At 49.2% G+C, this 18,158-nt stretch overlaps 1 protein-coding gene across 2 annotated transcripts in view; it reads right to left on the bottom strand.

Annotated features, from left to right (window-relative positions):
* Window positions 1–18,158, bottom strand: part of WNT3A (Wnt family member 3A) — a 102,025-nt gene that overhangs the window by 8,971 nt on the left and 74,896 nt on the right. For both annotated transcript variants that reach the window (XM_059838080.1, XM_059838088.1), the window contains exon 3: window positions 2,380–2,645. In XM_059838080.1, the coding sequence (XP_059694063.1) occupies window positions 2,380–2,645 (266 nt within the window). The remainder of the gene's footprint in view (window positions 1–2,379; window positions 2,646–18,158) is intronic.

Here is an 18,158-nt window from a genome sequence, read left to right as displayed (position 1 = left end):
GTGTTGCCCTCCAGTACTCTGGGGTGGGAGACAACCTTATGCAACAGCTTGATAATCTGCATTTTCAGAGCAATCAGCAAATTTCTGGGTACGTGAATAGGCGAGTGCCAGCCTGAGCCCAAGAGATTTGCCATGAATCAGCACCTTGGTGTTCACCAGGTGTTTTCCTGTGTTATTTACGGAGCATCTCCCGCCACAAAGCGGGCTGCAATTAGCGAGGAGAGAGAACCGCAGAAGGTTTGGTTCCTATGATCACGCCGAGCTCAATCAAAACTCCTGGAGGAGCAGTGGGGCTGGAGTTCCTATGGGAACCAATATGAAACATTGCCCGTGGCTCAGGTTTAGCTGGGAACACTCGGGTATGGAGGCCTGGAAGAGCTGTCCCAAGGGTGCTGGTATGGTGGGGATGGAAAACACCAGTGCTTTCTAAAATACTGGGATTCAGGTCATGGTGTGATGCCTGTGGGATTTCAGGTCATGGTCTGGCACCTGTAAAATGTCCTAGAAGAACTCAGAGTCGAGGAAAATGACTTAGAGTAAAAAGACCTCTGCAGGCCTGTGATCACAAGGATGTTTGTGTCACAGACATATTTTATAAAAACTCCTTTTGCCAGGATTTTTTCTCCTGAGAAGCTGAGAGGCCTCAGAAACGAAATGTAAACAATAATTATCTGCTGCTGTGGAATGCAGCAGGTGCATCTTTGATTGGTCTCATGTGAATTGTTTCTACTTGATGACCAATCCCAGTCCAGCTGTGTCAGGACTCTGGTCAGTCACAAGATTTTATTCTTCATTTCTTTCTAGCCTTCTGATGTCACCTTTCTCTTTCTATAGTGTAGTTTTAATATATCATTTTCTTTTAATATAATATGTATCATAAAATAATAAATCTGAAACACGGAGACAAGATTCTCATCTCTTCCCTCATCCTGGGGACCCACAAACACCGCCACGTTTGTTTGTTTTTTTCCAAGGATTCTCACTTTAAAACAAATTCTCACTTTAAAGGAAAGCTCTCCTTTCCACTCCACACAGCTTCTCTCCAGCCCTCTTTTTCCCACTACATATCCCAGTAACTGCCACCAGCACTGCCCCGTCCCTGGGGGTACCTGGGATAATTTGGGCCAGAGCTGGAGGAAACCACATTATTGCTTGTGGTCGTCTGCATGGCAGACAATTTTGGTTTCTGGTGGTAATTCCCTTTCAGAAGTTGTATCCCAACAGCTCTGCTGTGGTGTGAGGTGGGATAACACCACGGGGAATTCACAGTATCCACTTCAGGAGCTCTCAAGAAACCCCAGCCTGCCGGAGGACGTGTCCCAGCACAGCAGCTGTGGTGGCTTTGGTACAGCTCACTGCACAAACGTCCTCCTGGATATGTGCAAGACCTTCTGCTGTGGGGACAAGACCACATTAACCTGTTCTCTCTTATCTCAGAGAAGCTGTGGCATAATCTCTGTTAGAAAGGGCTTTGTGGTTCAGTTCTACAAATTATTCCCCACAAATTGCATTCTTCTGGATTTATGGGTTATTCTTGAGATAAAAAAAAAAAAAAAAAAAAGAATATCCCCCTTTTGGGATTATTCCACCTAGGGAAAAGAATGATTGTATATATGGCAGATTTTGTGCCTTCTTTTCCTTACAAGTTTTGTTCCAGGATTGTTTGAAGTAAAAACAGCTTCAGGGCATGATCCAAGTTTAATCAGGAGGCACCAGAGCTACATTGCCTCTAATTTTGTTTAAATATTTCCTGGCAAATAGAACAGGGTTGAGAAGACGGGTTGTGGGAAAAGCTCTCCTGGCTCTTCTCCTCCCTCAAGGCTGCAGAGAAGGGGAATGGACAATTGTACTCGAACTTCAGGTGCCCCACAGTCAATGGAAGGGAACAGGCACAATTAGGACATTATTAACTGAGTTAATAACTCTAACAGTGGAATCACAGAGTGATTTGGGTTGGAAGGGACCTTAAAAATCGCTCAGTTCCAACCACCCTGGAATGGGCAGGGACACCTTCCAGGGCTAGCCCTGTCCAGCCTGGCCTTGGACACTTCCAGGAATGGGGCATCCATAACTTCTGGGGGTAGATATCCTCGTAAGATGGGATGAAATCCCATCCTACACCTGCCTTGATCCATCCTCTATAAAAGAGATCTGGACAGCTGACTCCAAGGCAGGCGTTTACATCTGTGTGGGTGAATTCATGTGGAGCTTTCACAGACCGGGCACGTTGATCTAGAACTCTCACAGGACAGGTGCTACCATTTTGTGACAGAAATGTGCCCAGATTTAGGTTTTTCGAGCCCCCTTAATCCCTTCCCACCACTCATCCTATCAGCTAAGAAAATACCAACAGGAAAGGAGGAAGTGAAATGTCCTTACTGTCCTTCCAGCTTCGTTGTTGTGCCTGTTCATGGCCGAGCGGGCGTCGGGCCGGTTCTCCCGCGCGTCCGCGAACTCCCGGGACACCATGCTCCCGAACTCCACGTCCTCACTGCAGCCTCCCCACTTCCAGCCCTCACCAGGAGAGCCCTTGTGGCGCGTGTCACACCCGCAGATGGTGGCCGAGCCCTCGGCACAGGACCTGGTGACAGCGAAAGCCACCCCGGCGGAGGCGATGGCGTGGACGAAGGCCGACTCCCTGGTGGCTGCGAGAGAGAGGAGTCAGTCAGGAAGTGTCACTGGGATATTTTATGAAAAATCCCTTCGCCAGGATTTCTTCTCCTGGCAAGATGAGGAGCCTCAGCTTCTCCATGTTTTGCTCCTCTGGAATGTGATCTGGAGAGTTGTTTACCCAGCATGTGAATTGTTTTTACTTAATAACCAATCCCAGTCCAGCTGTGTCAAGACTCTGGTCAGTCACAGGTTTTTATTATTCATTCTTTTCTAGCCTTCTAACATCTCTTTCTTTAGTGTAGTTTTAGTATATAATTTTCTTTTAATATATTATCATAATATAATAAATCAAGCCATCTAAGAACTTAGAGTCAATGCTCATCTCTCACCTCGCCCCTCACAATACTGCAACAAGGAAGGGCCAGTGAAGGATGGATTTGGTCAGCCCTGTCAACACCTTCTCTGGAGGGCATGGCAGAAGGCCAGGGAATTCTCATCTTCCCTGTGGTCTAGCTTGGACCTGCTCCAAAAGATGTTTCTTTCTGCTAGGAAATGAGCTCCTGCGCAGACAGGACCAGGCTTGATTCAAGGCCACTGAGGTCAGCCAAAAAGTTCTGACTGGGGTCATCCTCAGGTCTTTGGATAGGGCCATGGCACCACAGACAGCTGTGCAAACCTGAATTTCAGGGGGCACAGGGAATAGTCTATCTGGTAGTGTGCAGTCAAGGCACCACACAGCCCGACCCTGAGCCATGGGCTTCGCTTCAGAATTTGGGTATGCTCCCAAAAAAATAAAAAATGCAGGTTTACACTTAACAACAGCCTCATGCTTAACCTGGTGATGGGACCAGCACCAGGTAAAGCTCCTCTTCCTTGACAGGGAGAGGTGCTGGCGGCTGGAAGGCAGGAAAATGCCAGGATGGTCACATCCTCCATCCTCAGGATGTAAACCAAACCTTGTCCCCTCCCTCCATCCCTTTTTCCCTGAGGCTGTGGCTCTCAATGGGTGACAGCACTCAAGGTACACCTTGCACCTGCCCCAAGTTTTCCTCCCTCACCTAATGAAGGTCCCTGCCAAGGGGACTGGAAATGAGGGAAATGAGCTTTCCTTTGTGCCCACTGCCTGGGTGGGATCAGCCAGAAGATGGCACGGCTAAGGACTGAGGAGTTTTAGTCTTTTTGGAGAACTTCCCTCACAGCCTTCCATCCCAGGGAGGGCTGGGCAGGGAAGGGGAGCAGGGAAGGCTTTCCTGGATGGCAGAGCTTTTTCCACGCTGTGCCAAAATGAAAGCCAATCTTTTCAAACTGCTTTGCAAGTAGGGAATACCCCAAGATATCAAATTTATTTCCCTTTCTCCTCGCACTTTTGATTTCTTCACTCACAAGAAATGACCCCACAGTTCAACACCACACCTCAGAAAACACCAGTAGGGTAAAAATGGGATTTTTACCATGAACAGGGCTGTTCTCAAACCCTTGGGGCAATTCTAAGCAGGTACAATGATTCTGATAACTGGCCTCTCTTAACCTCCTGTATTATTCCCCACTCACCCTGTGCTGATTGACCAGTTATCCTAGAAATTGTGTTCTTCCTGACACTTTTCAGATGATTCCACTGGGACATTGAAATAATAATGGATCCATAAAGTCACAAGGTCACATTTTCAGTTGATGCAACTTCACCAAAACTTCTACTGAGCTTTGTATCACCCGACTACTCAAAAGCCACTCAAACCTTCCCTGCACCATATTTTGCTGATCTGAGCTTTCTCTGGGCATTTTGGCTCAATCTTTGCCTTCCAGATGCTTCCAGGCTTTACTAATGTGAAGAGAGTTTAATGCACCAAGCCAAAAACTCAACATGTTTTTGGGGAGCAATCACAGCTGTGGAGCAGTCCTGGCTGGATCTTAGGCTTAAGCAAGAACTCAAGCTTTGCTTTGGGAAGGCTACCAAATACAACAATATGCAAATCCCATAATGTGCATGAACTTACAGGCTGAAGGGATGAGCAATGTCCTGGAACATGTTTGCCAGGGCACTTGGGGAGGTTATTAAGTCACTGAGGGCTACAACCAAGAAAACAAAAAGAAAAGGAAAATGCAGGAACCCTCAGGTCCCCAGTGTGATTTTGAAAAACGCTTGTTCAGCATCTGGCCAGCCTGGAGGATGCCAGCATCCTGCAAATGATGACCATGCAGTTCTTGATTGTGAAAGCTCAGCTTAGAGCATGGACAGGAGAGTCCTGTTCACACAGGACTGGGGACTCTGCATCTTGCGCTTGCCTAAGTCCAGGTGGGATCCAGAAACCAAATTTTGGGGGTGGAGCGCCTCATATGAGGTCTCCAAGAACATTTCTGACCAGCCCTGGAGTCTCTGAAGAATGAAAGGCTGCTCACAAAAGCCAGTGAGGTGAGGTGGGGGGATGGATGCCATTATAATCTGGCAGGGAGGTAGAAGGGGCAGTATCTGGCCAGGGAAAGGCTGACACACCTCCCACCCCCTCCCAGCGTGGCCCAACTGATCTTGAAACCTTTCCATAACATCACAGAATGGTTGGATTGGAAGGTCCTTAAAGGTCATGTGGTTCCAGCATTCCCAGTTTTCCTACTCAGGGCTGCTTTCACCCCATTCTCCACCCAGCCTGTGTTTGGGATTTGGATTGGCCTGACCCTTGTGCAGGACTGGATTTGTAAAGGGTTCTCCAAACCTGCCTGAAAGCTCACACAGCCTTGCTCATCTGTGTGCAAACTCTGAGAGAAGGTGTGCTGACTTAGGAAGGCCATGGAATAGAGATGGCATTGCTGAGAGAGAGATTGAGCTGGGAACAAGTTTCAAAAGATGGCCTTGCAAAAAGACCAGATATTTTGGAGAATCAGAACTGTGAAAGATGCACTGTAGCAAGACCACATGGGGTAGAATAATAGGTGATTATAGGTGATTAAAATAATGGGTGATTGGTGTTAGAAGTATTAGCAGCATTGCCTGGCAAAAGCTAATAGGCTGAAAAATATTTATAAGGTATAGATTTATAAGGTAATATTTATAAGGTAATCAGGAGATAGGTTGGCTTCTGATGGAATGACGTTGAGTTTTTCATCACATGTCTCACCCTTCATCAAGACTGATAATGGAATAAAATCTTTTAAAAGGCCTCTCAGTTGCCCTGTCTCTGTAGAGCTGGGATTTTCCAACACAGGAAGCACCTTGCACTTGGCCTTGTTGAGCTTCATGAGGTTTGCACAGAGCCACATCTCCATCCTTCCCTCCAGCACCTGCCTCCACCACTCAGCCTGGTGTCACCAGCAAAGCTCCTGAGAGTGCCCTGGATCCCACTGTCCTTGTCACCAGCAAGCAGTGCCAGCCCCAACCCCCAAGGAACACCACTGGAGTGCCACCATACAGATAATTCCTGACCCACCACCAGGTGGTCCATCCATCAAATCCAGGTATCTCCAATTTAGAGACCAGGATGATGTGCTTTCCTAAAGCTCCTTGGTCAGGCCAGCTCTCATCTCTTGGGAATCACCCTTTCCTCTGCTCAGGAGAGATCTGATCCAGGTCTTTGGCTTATTGAGAAGGAGCTGTGGGTGCTGAACTGATATTTGCAAACCTCGTGGAGAACCCTTGTGCCTTGCCAAGCTTGGAGCAGAAAGAAAACGTCTACAGCCGTGGTGTTTGTGCAGGAAAACTTCTCCTGTGTGGGGATGAGAGGGGTGGCCTCGGCTTGGGAGTCCACAGCTTGTGGATCCCAGCTTGGATTCAGCAGGAGCCATCAGCTCACTGGTGCTTCCCTGGGCATTCCCCTCACTACAAGAAAGACCTGGAGGGGCTGGAGTATGTCCAGGGAAGGGAATGGAGCTGGGAAGGGAATGGAGCACCAGGAGAAGCTGAGGGAGCTGGGAAGGGGCTCAGCCTGGAGCAAAGGAGGATCAGGGGGGACCTTGTGGCTCTGCACAGCTCCTGACAGGAGGGGACAGCCGGGGGGGTTGGGCTGTGCTCCCAGGGAACAGGGACAGGAGGAGAGGGAATGGCCTCAAGTTGTGTCAAGGATTGGATATTAGGGAAATTTGGATATTTGGGTTGGGTATTAGGGAAAATTTCTTCACTGAAAGGGTTGTCAGGCACTGGCACAGCTGCCCAGGGCTGTGGTGGAGTCACCTGGAGGGATTAAAAGGATATGGCACTTGGGAACATGGGATTCCAGTGGATGTGGCAGGGTTCATGTTTGGGCTCAGTGACCTTGCTGGTCTTTTCCAAGCTTAAGGATTCTACAATCCAGTGATTCTGTCCAGGTGCAGAGCTCAAACCCCAGGGAGCTTCAGGCAGCACAGCCTGGAGAATTCCCACGTTTGCCAGGCCTTGGCCAAGCAGTCCCAGGCAGACAGTTTTGGCTGCAGACACCAAACCCTAAATCTCAGGTCCATCACCTAAACCCCGCACAGATTTTAGCCTTCGTTGAAAGCCAGGAGGGTATTGATGGGATTTGCCTTAAGAAGCACCAATTACAGCGAGCTCTGCTCTTCCCAGAAACCGCCGGGTGCCTTTTACAGCCTGGACAGGACTCAATCACTCCCCTGCTTTTGAAATGCAGCCACCACTTAAGAGCACACAACAGGAAGCAAATCGCCTTGTATCTGATCGTAACTACCTGGGGAATGCAGGCAGGCAGGGCAAAGGAGCTCAGCTCTGGCCCCGGGGCACCGAGGTGAGGAGTTTGTCTCTTGAGAAAGTCGCAGCCGGTCTCTTAATGACTCCAAGAAATTAGGGCACTGGGTTTAACATCTCCTACCCCCTAAGTTAAGGCAGCGGGTTCAATATTGACGCAGATGGAGCCGTGCCATGGTGTGAGTCACGTCCTGCCACCTCCCAAGCCATGGGACATGTCCTGCCTTCCCCGAGCATCCCCGACCCTGCCGGGCTCCCAAAAACCTTCCCCGGCTGTAGCCGGGGGCGGTGCGGCTGCAGGAATGGAGCAGGAGCGCATGGAGATGGAGATAAGCAGAAGGAAAGCATGCACTTGTAATGGAAATGAGGGGTTATTAAGGTGCCATATAAAAATGCAAGAGATTTGGCGAAGATAGCAGGAGAGTGCCGTGTGTTTGTCGGGTCGCCGCGTTCCTCTCTGGGTGGTTCTGGTGGCAGGAGGCAGCAGCTGGTTAGGGCTTGGAGAGAGCTTCTGGAAAGTCACCTGGCGGGAGGAGGTTAGCAGGGACCAATGTCTCACGGGGATGTTGACTTCAGAGCATTTTAACCACTTTATTTTGGTCACCAAACTCTGGCTTCAGCTCGTTTGATTCCTGCCTGCTCCTGAGTTTTCCTGCAGGGCGCAGAGACTTGGATAGCTGCTGCTTCTCCACAATTCCCTCTCCGTTCTGGAGGGACTGAATGGCATTGAAAAAGTGACTTACAGAGGGCCTTAGGGGTGTCCCCTAAAGCAGAGCTCTCTCTGGAAAGGGTTTCTAAGAAGCCCAGACTGAAATCTGAGAAACTGAATGTCCCCTGAATATTCTGGGCAGAACCTCTCTGACCACTTGTCCCAGCACCAAACCCACCTCAGATACAAAAACACTTGGCTGAGTAGTTTAATTTGACAATAGAGGCCTGAGGATGATGTGACCCAAGATTTGCTTTCCTGCTGTGACAGGGCTGTTTTATGTGACTTTGGGCAAATCCTTCAGTAGCTCTGTGCTTCTCCTTCCTTATCTGTACACCCGAGGACAATCCTGCTTATCTCCCCAGGAGCCTGCAGTGCTGAATTCAGTGATGCTTTCAGAATTGCAGGCAGAAGGGACTGGAGCCCAGCAGAGGGTTTTCAGATTGTGGGATGAGGAAGGCAAATGAATAACTGCATAAATATCTCAGCTGTCTGATATGTGGAAACTGCTCTCGTGTGCTCTTCTGCCCAGACAGTGAGTTATTTTCCCTGAGTCTTTCCCTGAATGATGAAATGATCAACCCCAGGTCAGGTAGGTATCCAAGATATGTGGCAAGATGGACTGTGGTGACGCAGCAGGATGAATGGAAGGGTTTATTTTGCTCTGAAAATCCCTTTTTACCACATCTGTATAGCAGCACCGAGCCCTGCCATCCCCATTCCTGAAACCCTAAATCTTTCCTTTTTGAAACAGAGTGCTTGGAGTGAAGCACTGACTTAGTGCCTCTTGGGGCTGGATAATGTACAAACAACATGGAAAAGAACAGAAATGTCCCAGACAATGAAGGAAAGAATTCCCAGCCATGTCTGCCCTTGAGGAGAGGCTCCTGCTCCTGTTCCATGATTGGAAAGCCATTGGAAAGGTGTGGCTGTGAGCCCTAAATTTCTGACACCACGGACCTCTGGAGTGCCCTTGGGAGAGGCATTTGGCTAAAAATGGAGTGAAATAGAGGAAATGGTTTATCTGTTTAGCAGGACTGTGGGGAGGAGTCGTGCTGGCTCCTCTGAGCTTTGTTTTTCAAAGCTAAGAGTCTACAGAAAGGTACCTCTAGCTCCAGCTTCCTGAGACACCCATCCTTGAGGGGTGGAAGGTGCCAAGGCTTTCCTTTCTGGTAGGGCAGACTCCCTGGGTACACCAGGGAGTGTGAGAAAGGGTTTCAACTCCCTCCTTGGCTCCAGGGGATATAAACCCACAGCTGTCAGCTAAGATTTGCACAACAGTTGACACTACACTGACTCCTGATTAAAATGGAAAAAACCAACCAAATAAACTAAATAAACCCTAAGAACTAATAAACTGGAAATAAAGCTGGGAACAACCTGGTGTTTGTGGTGTTTGGAGCAGCACAACCCAGCCTTTTACACTGGGGGCTCATCCTAGCTCAGTGTTCCCTGGTTCCTGTGGTCCTTCTGCACCTTTGGCATCCCAGGCATTGGAAGGTGCTGCCCAATGGAAAAAGGTGGTGAGGAATTTGTGAGGAGCTTTGGAAGCCCAGCCTTGACTGAGGTGGGGTGAAGCACAAACCCTGAGAGGAACCCCTGAGGGAGCTGGGGGTGCTCAGCCTGGAGAAAAGGAGACTCAGGGGTGCCCCCATCACTCTCACAGCTCCTGAAAGGTGCCTGTGCTCAGCTGGGGCTGGGCTCTGTCTCCAGCAGCACTGACACAACCAGAGCTCACAGCCTCCAGCTGCACCCAGGGAAATACAGGTTGGATAGCAGGGAAAAGTTTTTCCAGAAAGAGTGATAAAGTTCTGGAATGGCTGCCCGGGGAGGTGGTGGAGTCCCCATCCCTGGGTGTGTTTGACAAAGCCTGGATGTGGCACTGGGTGCCAGGGTTGAGTTGAGGTGTTGGGGCTGGGTTGGACTGGATGATCTTGAAGGTCTCTTCCAACCTGGTCATTCTGGGAATTCTGTGGATTTGGGTTTTGACTGCAGTACAAAGATCACCACCCAGCTGCTGTCTTTGAATCCAGCCAGAAACATCTCCATGAAGATAAACCAGAAGGCTTCGAATGAAAGCTCACACTGCATCACTTTGGATGAAAAAGAAGAATCCCAGAAAAGATTAATACAGAATGAGCCAGCTCAGTTGTTGAGGAGCTGGTGGCCCCTGGGAGAAGGAGTTTCTTTAGGCTCTGACAGCCTTGCAGGCACAGCTGCTTTCTGAACAGCAGGAGTGAAATCCAGAGGGACTGGTGAGTCAGAGCTCGCAGGATTTGCAAAAGCACACGGAGGCATCACTGCTGGCTTATACCAACACAAATGGCAGTGCCTGCTGGCCCTGAGATCCACGTGCAGGAGGAGCAGGGCAGCCCAGCCTGTCCCAGATTCCAGCAGAGGATACTCCAGTCCCTCAGCACAGCTGGGCTCTGCTGAACTTGCTGGTCAGCAGCTCCCTGAAAGCCAAAAACAGAGAGTTCAGGAGGTGGGGATGGTGTCCCCCACCTCACAGTGCTCTTTGGGAGCTTGGAAGTAAACTGGGGAGAGTCTTCTCAGTAGGGCCTGCTGAACTAAAACAGGGGCAATGGTTTTAAACTAAAAAGATGTGGATCCAGACATAAAGAAGTCATTTTTTATGATGAGGGTGGTGAAGGACTGGAGCAGGTTGTCCAAAGAGGTGGTGGATGCCCCATCCCTGGAAGCAGCCAAGGTGAAGTCAGGTGGGGCTCTGAGCAAGCTGATCTATTGGAAAGGTGTCCCTGCTCACTGCGGGGAGTTGGGCTAGATGAATTTTAAAGGTCTCTTCCAACCTCAACCATTCTAAGAAATAAAGGTGCACATTTTCACAGGACATATTTCTCCTCAGGGAAAGGAGTGAAGGTGGGGAAAAAGGAAAAAAAAGAAAGTTAAAAGCCTTTTTTTTTTTTTTTGAATGATCACCAAGCAGGAAATCATTTGCCAATCAGAACTATTAAATATTGGCCCAGCACCAGGGGAAGGCAGAGAACAGGGAACTCCTTGGCACAGGCTGGCTGACAGATCCATCCACAGGCTGTGCCCAAGTGCTGGAGGGCAACAAGCTCTGTTCCCATCGCAGGGGAGGAGGAGGAGGAGGAGGAGGAGGATGATCACAGGGGTGTCACGGCTCCTGGGACCCTGACAGTGCTCAAGGGGAAAACACTGGGAACGTTGGAAACCAAATATTGGCTCTGGCAGCCTCGGAGGCAGCTGAGCTTCAGCTACCCCACATTCCTCTGGATTGTAGCAGGAGAGGATCCCATCTCAGATAAAGCAAGCCAAATGTTTTACACAAGTCTGGCTCAGCCTCCAGCTCCCCTCAGCTTCCCTCTGGAGAGGTCCCTGTTTCCAGAGCTCCCATTTCCCTTGACCCATCCTCACCATCTGCACCTCCTCAATTATCCCTTTACTCCTTTAAAAGGGGCTCCTTGTCCCACAAGGGCTGTTTGCTTTCCACCCATTAGGATGGAAAATTTCCACCCTTGGATGTTCTCAGCACGAGGACTCTAAAAGGAGAGGACAAGCCGGGATTCCTGGTGGGAGGGAGACTCGTTCCCAAATTCTGCAGTGTGAGCAGTGCTCATCCTGCTTATGTTGGAAAATACCTTCCTAAGTGAAAGCTAAAGGAAGAGGTGCTGAGATTCTGAGATCTTTAAAGCCTTTGCTTCTTTCCTTGGTGTCACTCCCAAGCCTAAACCACCAAGTGCCCCGACCCTGATTTTCTGCTTGACCACAGGGAGCCCTTATGGAGCTCTGAGGAGCCTCCAGAGGCTTTGGGAACATCAGAGCCTGGTGACTGCACAAAGGGTCTCTGGACACGGGTGACTCCAACACTCTGCCTCAGTTTATCCATCTGCAAAGCAATGGGCAGACAGCTCATCTTACCCTCTCCAGCCTGAGCTTGGGGCACCTTTTCAGCCTGCACAGGGCAGGGGTGAAGGACAGGAGTGTTCTCCTCAGCCAGAGCTACGTGATGCCTTAGCACCCCATGCGTGATGCTGCTGCTGGGGTCACTGTTTATCCATGGAGCCTTCCAGAAGATTCTCAGCACCTGGAGCTGCCTCTGGGCTGAGCTGTGGTCACCTCATTGCAAAGGGGTGGGACTAGAGGACCTTAAAATGTCCCTTCCAACCCAAAATATTCCATTATTCTATGACACGGAGACTTTCTAACTGGTTACAGGTCTTGGCAGCAGCTCCAGGATGTTCCAGAGCAGCTCTGCATTGCACTGAGATATGCCCAGGGTTACATAAACCCCATCAATCTTATCCTGAAGACCTTGATAACTTGGGAACCTTTGGACAGGAGCAGAGCCCAACTGGCTGCCTGGATCCCTCGGGTGCAGAAGGATCACTAATGGCATTCCTCAAAGATCTCTTTGTGAGACTGCAATCAGAGAATTATAGAATCACAGAATGGTTTGGATGGGAAGGGACCTCAAGATTGTCTCTTTCCAAGCCCCTAGTGGACACCTTCCACAAGCCCAGGTTACTCAGAGCCCCATCCAGCCCAGCCCTGACCATTTCCAGGGATGGGAATCCACAGCTCCAGCCTCCCTGCAGCTCTACAGACTGGCCTGAAAGATCCAGAGTCATTCCCCAAGCTCCTGCTGCCATTGCCTTGTGTCACATCCCCTCCTCTTCAGCAGCATTCCCACGTGGGTTTATCTCCAAACCCAGGGAAGCCCACTCCACCAGAGCAGCAGTCCTTGGGGCTGCAGGTAACTGAGGCTTTCCCTGGAATGGGATGAGGGGGGCTCCAAGAGCAGCTGCAGCTCTGGCAGAAATGCAGCACCCACAGCACAGCAGGTGATGCCAACCAGGAGCTGTCCCACAGCTCAGTGTGACACCACAGCCTGTCCCCTTCCTCACAGAGAGCCCTGTCAGCTCCATGCCCAGCTGGTTCTGCAGTTTCTCATCAAAATCCAGCTCCAGGGTTTGCCTGGCTTTTTTAACCACCAAAAAATCAGGCCCCTAAATGCAAAGACTTATGCAAATGCATAATAACAAGAAGTTAACCACACTTTTGCATATCTTAAAGGAAAGGTTAGGTTTGGGTCCCATCTGTGTTTTGAACGGAGTTCTGATTGAGTTCTTGTTTCCTCTGAACCAGCTGTGCTAGTGTCAACACATCCCTGGGAAGATGAAAGGCCCCAAAAAGACATTTGATCAGATTAGCAGTGATTCAGCTCATTGGAGGGAAATTATTAAATGGGCAATCCCTGCCAGGGAACATGAAGGAGATCCAGATAAGAGGGAATGTTGGATTGAAGGAGGTTGGATTAGCGCAGCCTGTAAAACCCTGACGGCCAAGTTTCCCCAAAACATCTGAGTGATGGGGGTCTTTTCTCATTCTTTTTCTTTTCACTTTCTCCCTGTTGCTTGCTCCTGGTTCTCGTTGCACAACAGAGCTGAAGCTCCAGCGTGGTGCTCAAACCTCCAAACCTTTCTTGCACTTTCAAACCCTTTTTGCACTTCCAAACCCTTTTTGCACCCCCAGACCTTTCAGGCTGTACCTGGAACAGGTAGAGGCAGCTTGCCCAAGGCCAGGGCAGCCTGCAAACCTTGTGCCCTGGGAGCAGGGCCAGTGCTCCTGCTGCCCTCCTAGCCCAGAGTGGCTCAGAGGCTGGAATGCTCTCGTTAATTAGCGACTGTCAAAACAACCCCAGGTGATCTCGCAGGTAACCAGACCCCCAAGATAGGCAAATCAGCAGGACGGTCTGGTATCAGTAACCCGAGTCTGATACCTGCAAAGCAAACACCCCCTTATCTCTCTGCCTATCGCCCTATCTCTCTGCTGATCTAATCATTACCGTGTATGTCTCCCTACCTACCCCGCTTAATGCTTTATCTGTCTTTCTGCTGGCTTGGTCATGTGTGAAACGCTCTGATCCCCCCTCCCTCCATCCCTTGAATGCCTTCTCCTGAATATTCCATCTTCCTGGTGCAGCACGGTCCTCTCGATCCGCCCCGAATTGCCCCTGGTCTCCCCAACATCCCTGGGAGGCTCCGGACAAAAGGAAGCTGTGTGCCAGTCGGGGGTGATTAGCAGAGATACAGGGCGCTCATTGTGAAACGACAGGGTCCTTAATGAAAGGGGAAGGAGGAAAAGGAGCGGGGAAGGACTGGGGTGAAATCCTCCCGGGTGCCTTCCAGGTTAAAGGATCACTGGGGTCCCTCCTGGCTTTGGGGGGAAAAAAAAAAAAAAAAAAGGCAAGAAAAAAAAAGGCAAGCCCCAAAAACCACTATGCAAAACAGCCCCAATAATCAGTAGGATACAGGGGAAGAAAAAAAAAAAAAAAAGAATAAAATTGTATTCTGTTATCAGAAGCAACATGGTTGAACAAAAGGATCTCCTTCGCCCACCTGAGAATGGAATGTGAGGCTCCATTTCGCTGCTCTGATCGTATTTGACAGCCCCCCTCGAGACTGCCTGGTTGGTATGGCAAATCGTCCTTATTACCTGCTGGGGGGAATGAATCCCCCTTTGTGCTGGCACTGTCACGCCGCATTAGGCTGACAATGGCCCGAGATATTTTATATGAAATTTGCCCTCACTTGTGATTAGCCAGCACCAACTAAGTCATAGCAACCTAGAACTATGCATTGGCCGGGCCCCGTTGTCGGCCGAAAGGGAAATCCCTATTCAAATGGTTTAATAAAACAATCTAAAGGGCGTGTGAATCGTGAAAAGCATTTTCACTTTTCTCTTTAGCTTAATCTCATGGTCGCTGGGATATTGTGCTCCGAGCAGACCCCAGCAGGGTGTGGGCTAAGGTCCCCCATCAACTTCTTTTACAGCCTCCTTTTCTGCGAGTTAATGATATACCGGTGTGATTGCCTCCCGCAGCAAGAAGAAACACGCATTTGATGAAAAGGATGGACCTCCTAACACATCCTAAATGGCAACAATTTCTCATCCAAAGGTCACAGGTCATAACCTGGATTTTGAATCACCACCCAGATCTTTTTCAAAGCCCTGCTAAAGCTGGGGGATTCGGCGAGGCCGTTTTACACACACACACACACAGACACGGCGTTATCTCCAGAGGTTCCTGCTCTGCTTGAGACCCGAGCTAAGAGCTTGGAAACAATTGGATTTTCCCCTGGTTTGGGGGCTACAGTTTGCTGCTTTTCACATCCTCTCAGCCCTGGGGAGAGGTGGGCAGTGCAGAGATGTGCAGCCCCTGAGGGTCTCCCAGAGCTCAGCAGCGCCTGGGGTACAAGAAACACCCTGGCTTGAATCACCAGCTGCCCATTCACCCCAAACCTGTCCCACTCCCAGCCCCAAACATCACCTCCAGCAGGGCTTTGAGGTCTCAAAACACTCCCCAGCTGCTTGAAGGTGTGGAGAAGCTCCCCCAGTGCTGACCCCTCCATAGATGAGATCTCCCACCACGGGTGAGATGCAGCCACAGAGGTTTGGAGTGGGGTGGGGTGGGAGGAAGGAGAAGGAGACACACAGGGCTCCCCTTCTGCATTTGTGCTCCACTTCCTCACTGGGGCTGAGAGGAAGCAAGGCTGGATCTTAGCATTTACCTAAGCAGAGGAAAGCTTTGCCTCTGCAAGACAGGGCTGGAAATCCCCAGGATAACAAGCTCCCTCATGAACCTCCCGCAGCCCAGTCCCCGAGCACAAACCAAAGGGGAAGGGGAAAGCAGCACAGGAACCTGCTCAGGTTTCCCCACTTTCCTCTCCTCTTGATTCCCCTCACAAAGCCTTAAGCCAGGTGGGGAGTTCATCTCCTGCTTGAACATCAAGACTCTCCTTCCAGGTTTTCCCACTGGAGCCCAGCAGGAAGAGTGGGGCTGCACAGGCTCTTGTAAGGGACCCTCTTGGCTTCCAAAATCCACATTAACCTCTCCCAAAAGGTGCTCACATGAGCTGTGCTGTGTTTCCACTGCAGCTCCCCACATAATTGCAAGCTATCTGGGGCAGGGAATGGTTCTGTTATTAAGTGCTTGTACACTATTTAGCACAATGGGGCCCTGATCTCTGCTTGGGGCCTCAGAGTCTACTGTAATACAAATAATTAACCATAATAGAGCTGGGAAAATATCTTAATAAAACCATGGAATCAATTTGAGGCAATTAAGCAATTTTTCAGCTTGCAGAAATTTTTGCTTTACAGGCTCCATTTGGAGAAAGGAGGGGGTCTGGGTGCTGGAGGAGCTGCTTACCTCCCTGCAGCAGGCTTGGGCAATCTGGTTTTTTGGGGCTTTTTGGGTTTGTTTTCTTTTTTTGTTGTTGTTATTTTTTTTTTCTGTGGGTTCCAGTTTCACCCAGTTGGGGAAGCAGAAAAATCTGATGTAGCTCCCACAGCATAAAAGCCACTTTTTATAAATAGCTGGTGAGAGGAAGCATGGTTTGGAGGCTGGATCTGTGGTCCCTAAGGGAGAAGGGGCTCAGTCCTGCAAAACAGGACTTTCAAACAGCTCCTCTGCCCCAGCTGCCCACCTGTGAGGTGGAGAGCCATCATTATCTTCCCACTTTCTAATCCCAAACACTCGAGGACAATGCTGGGGAATTTCAGATCTATTTAGACACCCAGGAATAAGGAAATTGCAAAGCCCCAGACACAGGCTGGATGATTTACAAGCAATTTCAAATCAGCAGATAAGCTGGGGATGGCAGATATTCTGATTATAGTTGGAGCTCTTGTATAAATCTCAAGCAGAAAAGGGAGATAAATACATTGAACACTTGTCTGAAACTTCTCCATCACTGGGGGAGTGCACATGAGGGCACTGCTGAAGGAGCTCAGCTCCTAAAGATGGGAAATCCAAAAAATCCCCTGCCTCACCCAACGAAAGCAGGAACCTCAAAAACTGAGCTACAGCTCCCTTTCCAGAAGGAAACAGCTCCACCTGCCATGAACACATCTGCTGGCCAGGTGGATAAAGAACTTTGTCATGCAGAGATTTTATGGCCCTGGGCAGGAACATTTATCATAGAACCATGGAACCACAGAGGGGTTTGGGTTGGAAGGGACCTCAAAGTCAGGTTTAAACCCCTCTGCCATGGAAGGGACACCTTCCACTGTCCCAGGCTGCTCCAAGTTCCACCCAGCCTTGGGCACTTCCAGGAATCCAGGAGGACCCACACCTTCTCTGGAAAACCTGTGCCAGGGCCTCTTCACCCTCCCAGCCAAGAATTCCTTCCCAAAATCCCACCTAACCATTCCCTCTCCACCTTAAAACCATCTCCCCTGTCCTATCACAACTCGCTCTTTCATCCTGACCAACAGCTGAGTTCTGAGACATTCCCTTGAATCTTGCAATCCTAAGAAGACACAATCAAAATAATCAGAATAGAAAAAGTGGAAAAAAACCAAATTTCCCCATTACATTGTGCATTGCCAGCATGGCTGAGAAAAGTCTGTGAGCTGGTGGTCAGCCTGGTGCTGATCCCAGACATGGAGAAATGAGTCCTGGAGGTTAAAAATGGAAGAAGATTATCCTGACCACAATTTCAAAGTAGACTTCACCCTCTACTGCATCAGGTCCTAATAATGTTTAGTTTCAGCCACCATGAGGAGCCAGCTGCCATTGTGTTGGGCTGAAAATGTCACTGGTTGGGTTTGGGAAGGTGAGCAAAATGCAGAAAGTGAATACATGGCATGGGGACCCCATGGGAATCTGTCACACCCTGAATAAGACATGAGATCTTGTGCTCTTGGTGAATATCAGACCACAGAAATGTGATTTGTGGATGTTCTCCACTGGCTTCACTGTCAAATCATAGACAGAGGTTAAATAATAATAATAATAATAATAATAATAATAATAATAATAATAATAATAATAATAGCAACAACAACAACAGCACTAAAATAGCCAGAACTTGTATCTGCTTGTGATTTAAAACATGAAGCTCTCACCTTGCCCTGGTCAATATAAATGGGCTATTTGACCTCAAAAACAACCCCAAAAAAATCAAATAACCTGCTGTAGAAGCAGGGTACCAAACACCTCTGAATCTGTCACACCCTGAATAAGACATATTCATAAGACCTTGTGCTCTTGGTGAATATAAGATCACAGAAATGTGATTTGTGGTTGTTCTCCGTTGGCTTCACTCTCAAATCATAGACAGAGGTTTAACAATAATAATAACAGCACTAAAATAGCCAGAACTTGTATCTGCTTGTGAT

This window comes from Haemorhous mexicanus, chromosome 1, assembly GCF_027477595.1.
Source record: "Haemorhous mexicanus isolate bHaeMex1 chromosome 1, bHaeMex1.pri, whole genome shotgun sequence".
Taxonomy (NCBI): Eukaryota; Metazoa; Chordata; class Aves; order Passeriformes; family Fringillidae; genus Haemorhous; species Haemorhous mexicanus.
This window is presented reverse-complemented; position numbering and strand designations above follow the sequence as displayed.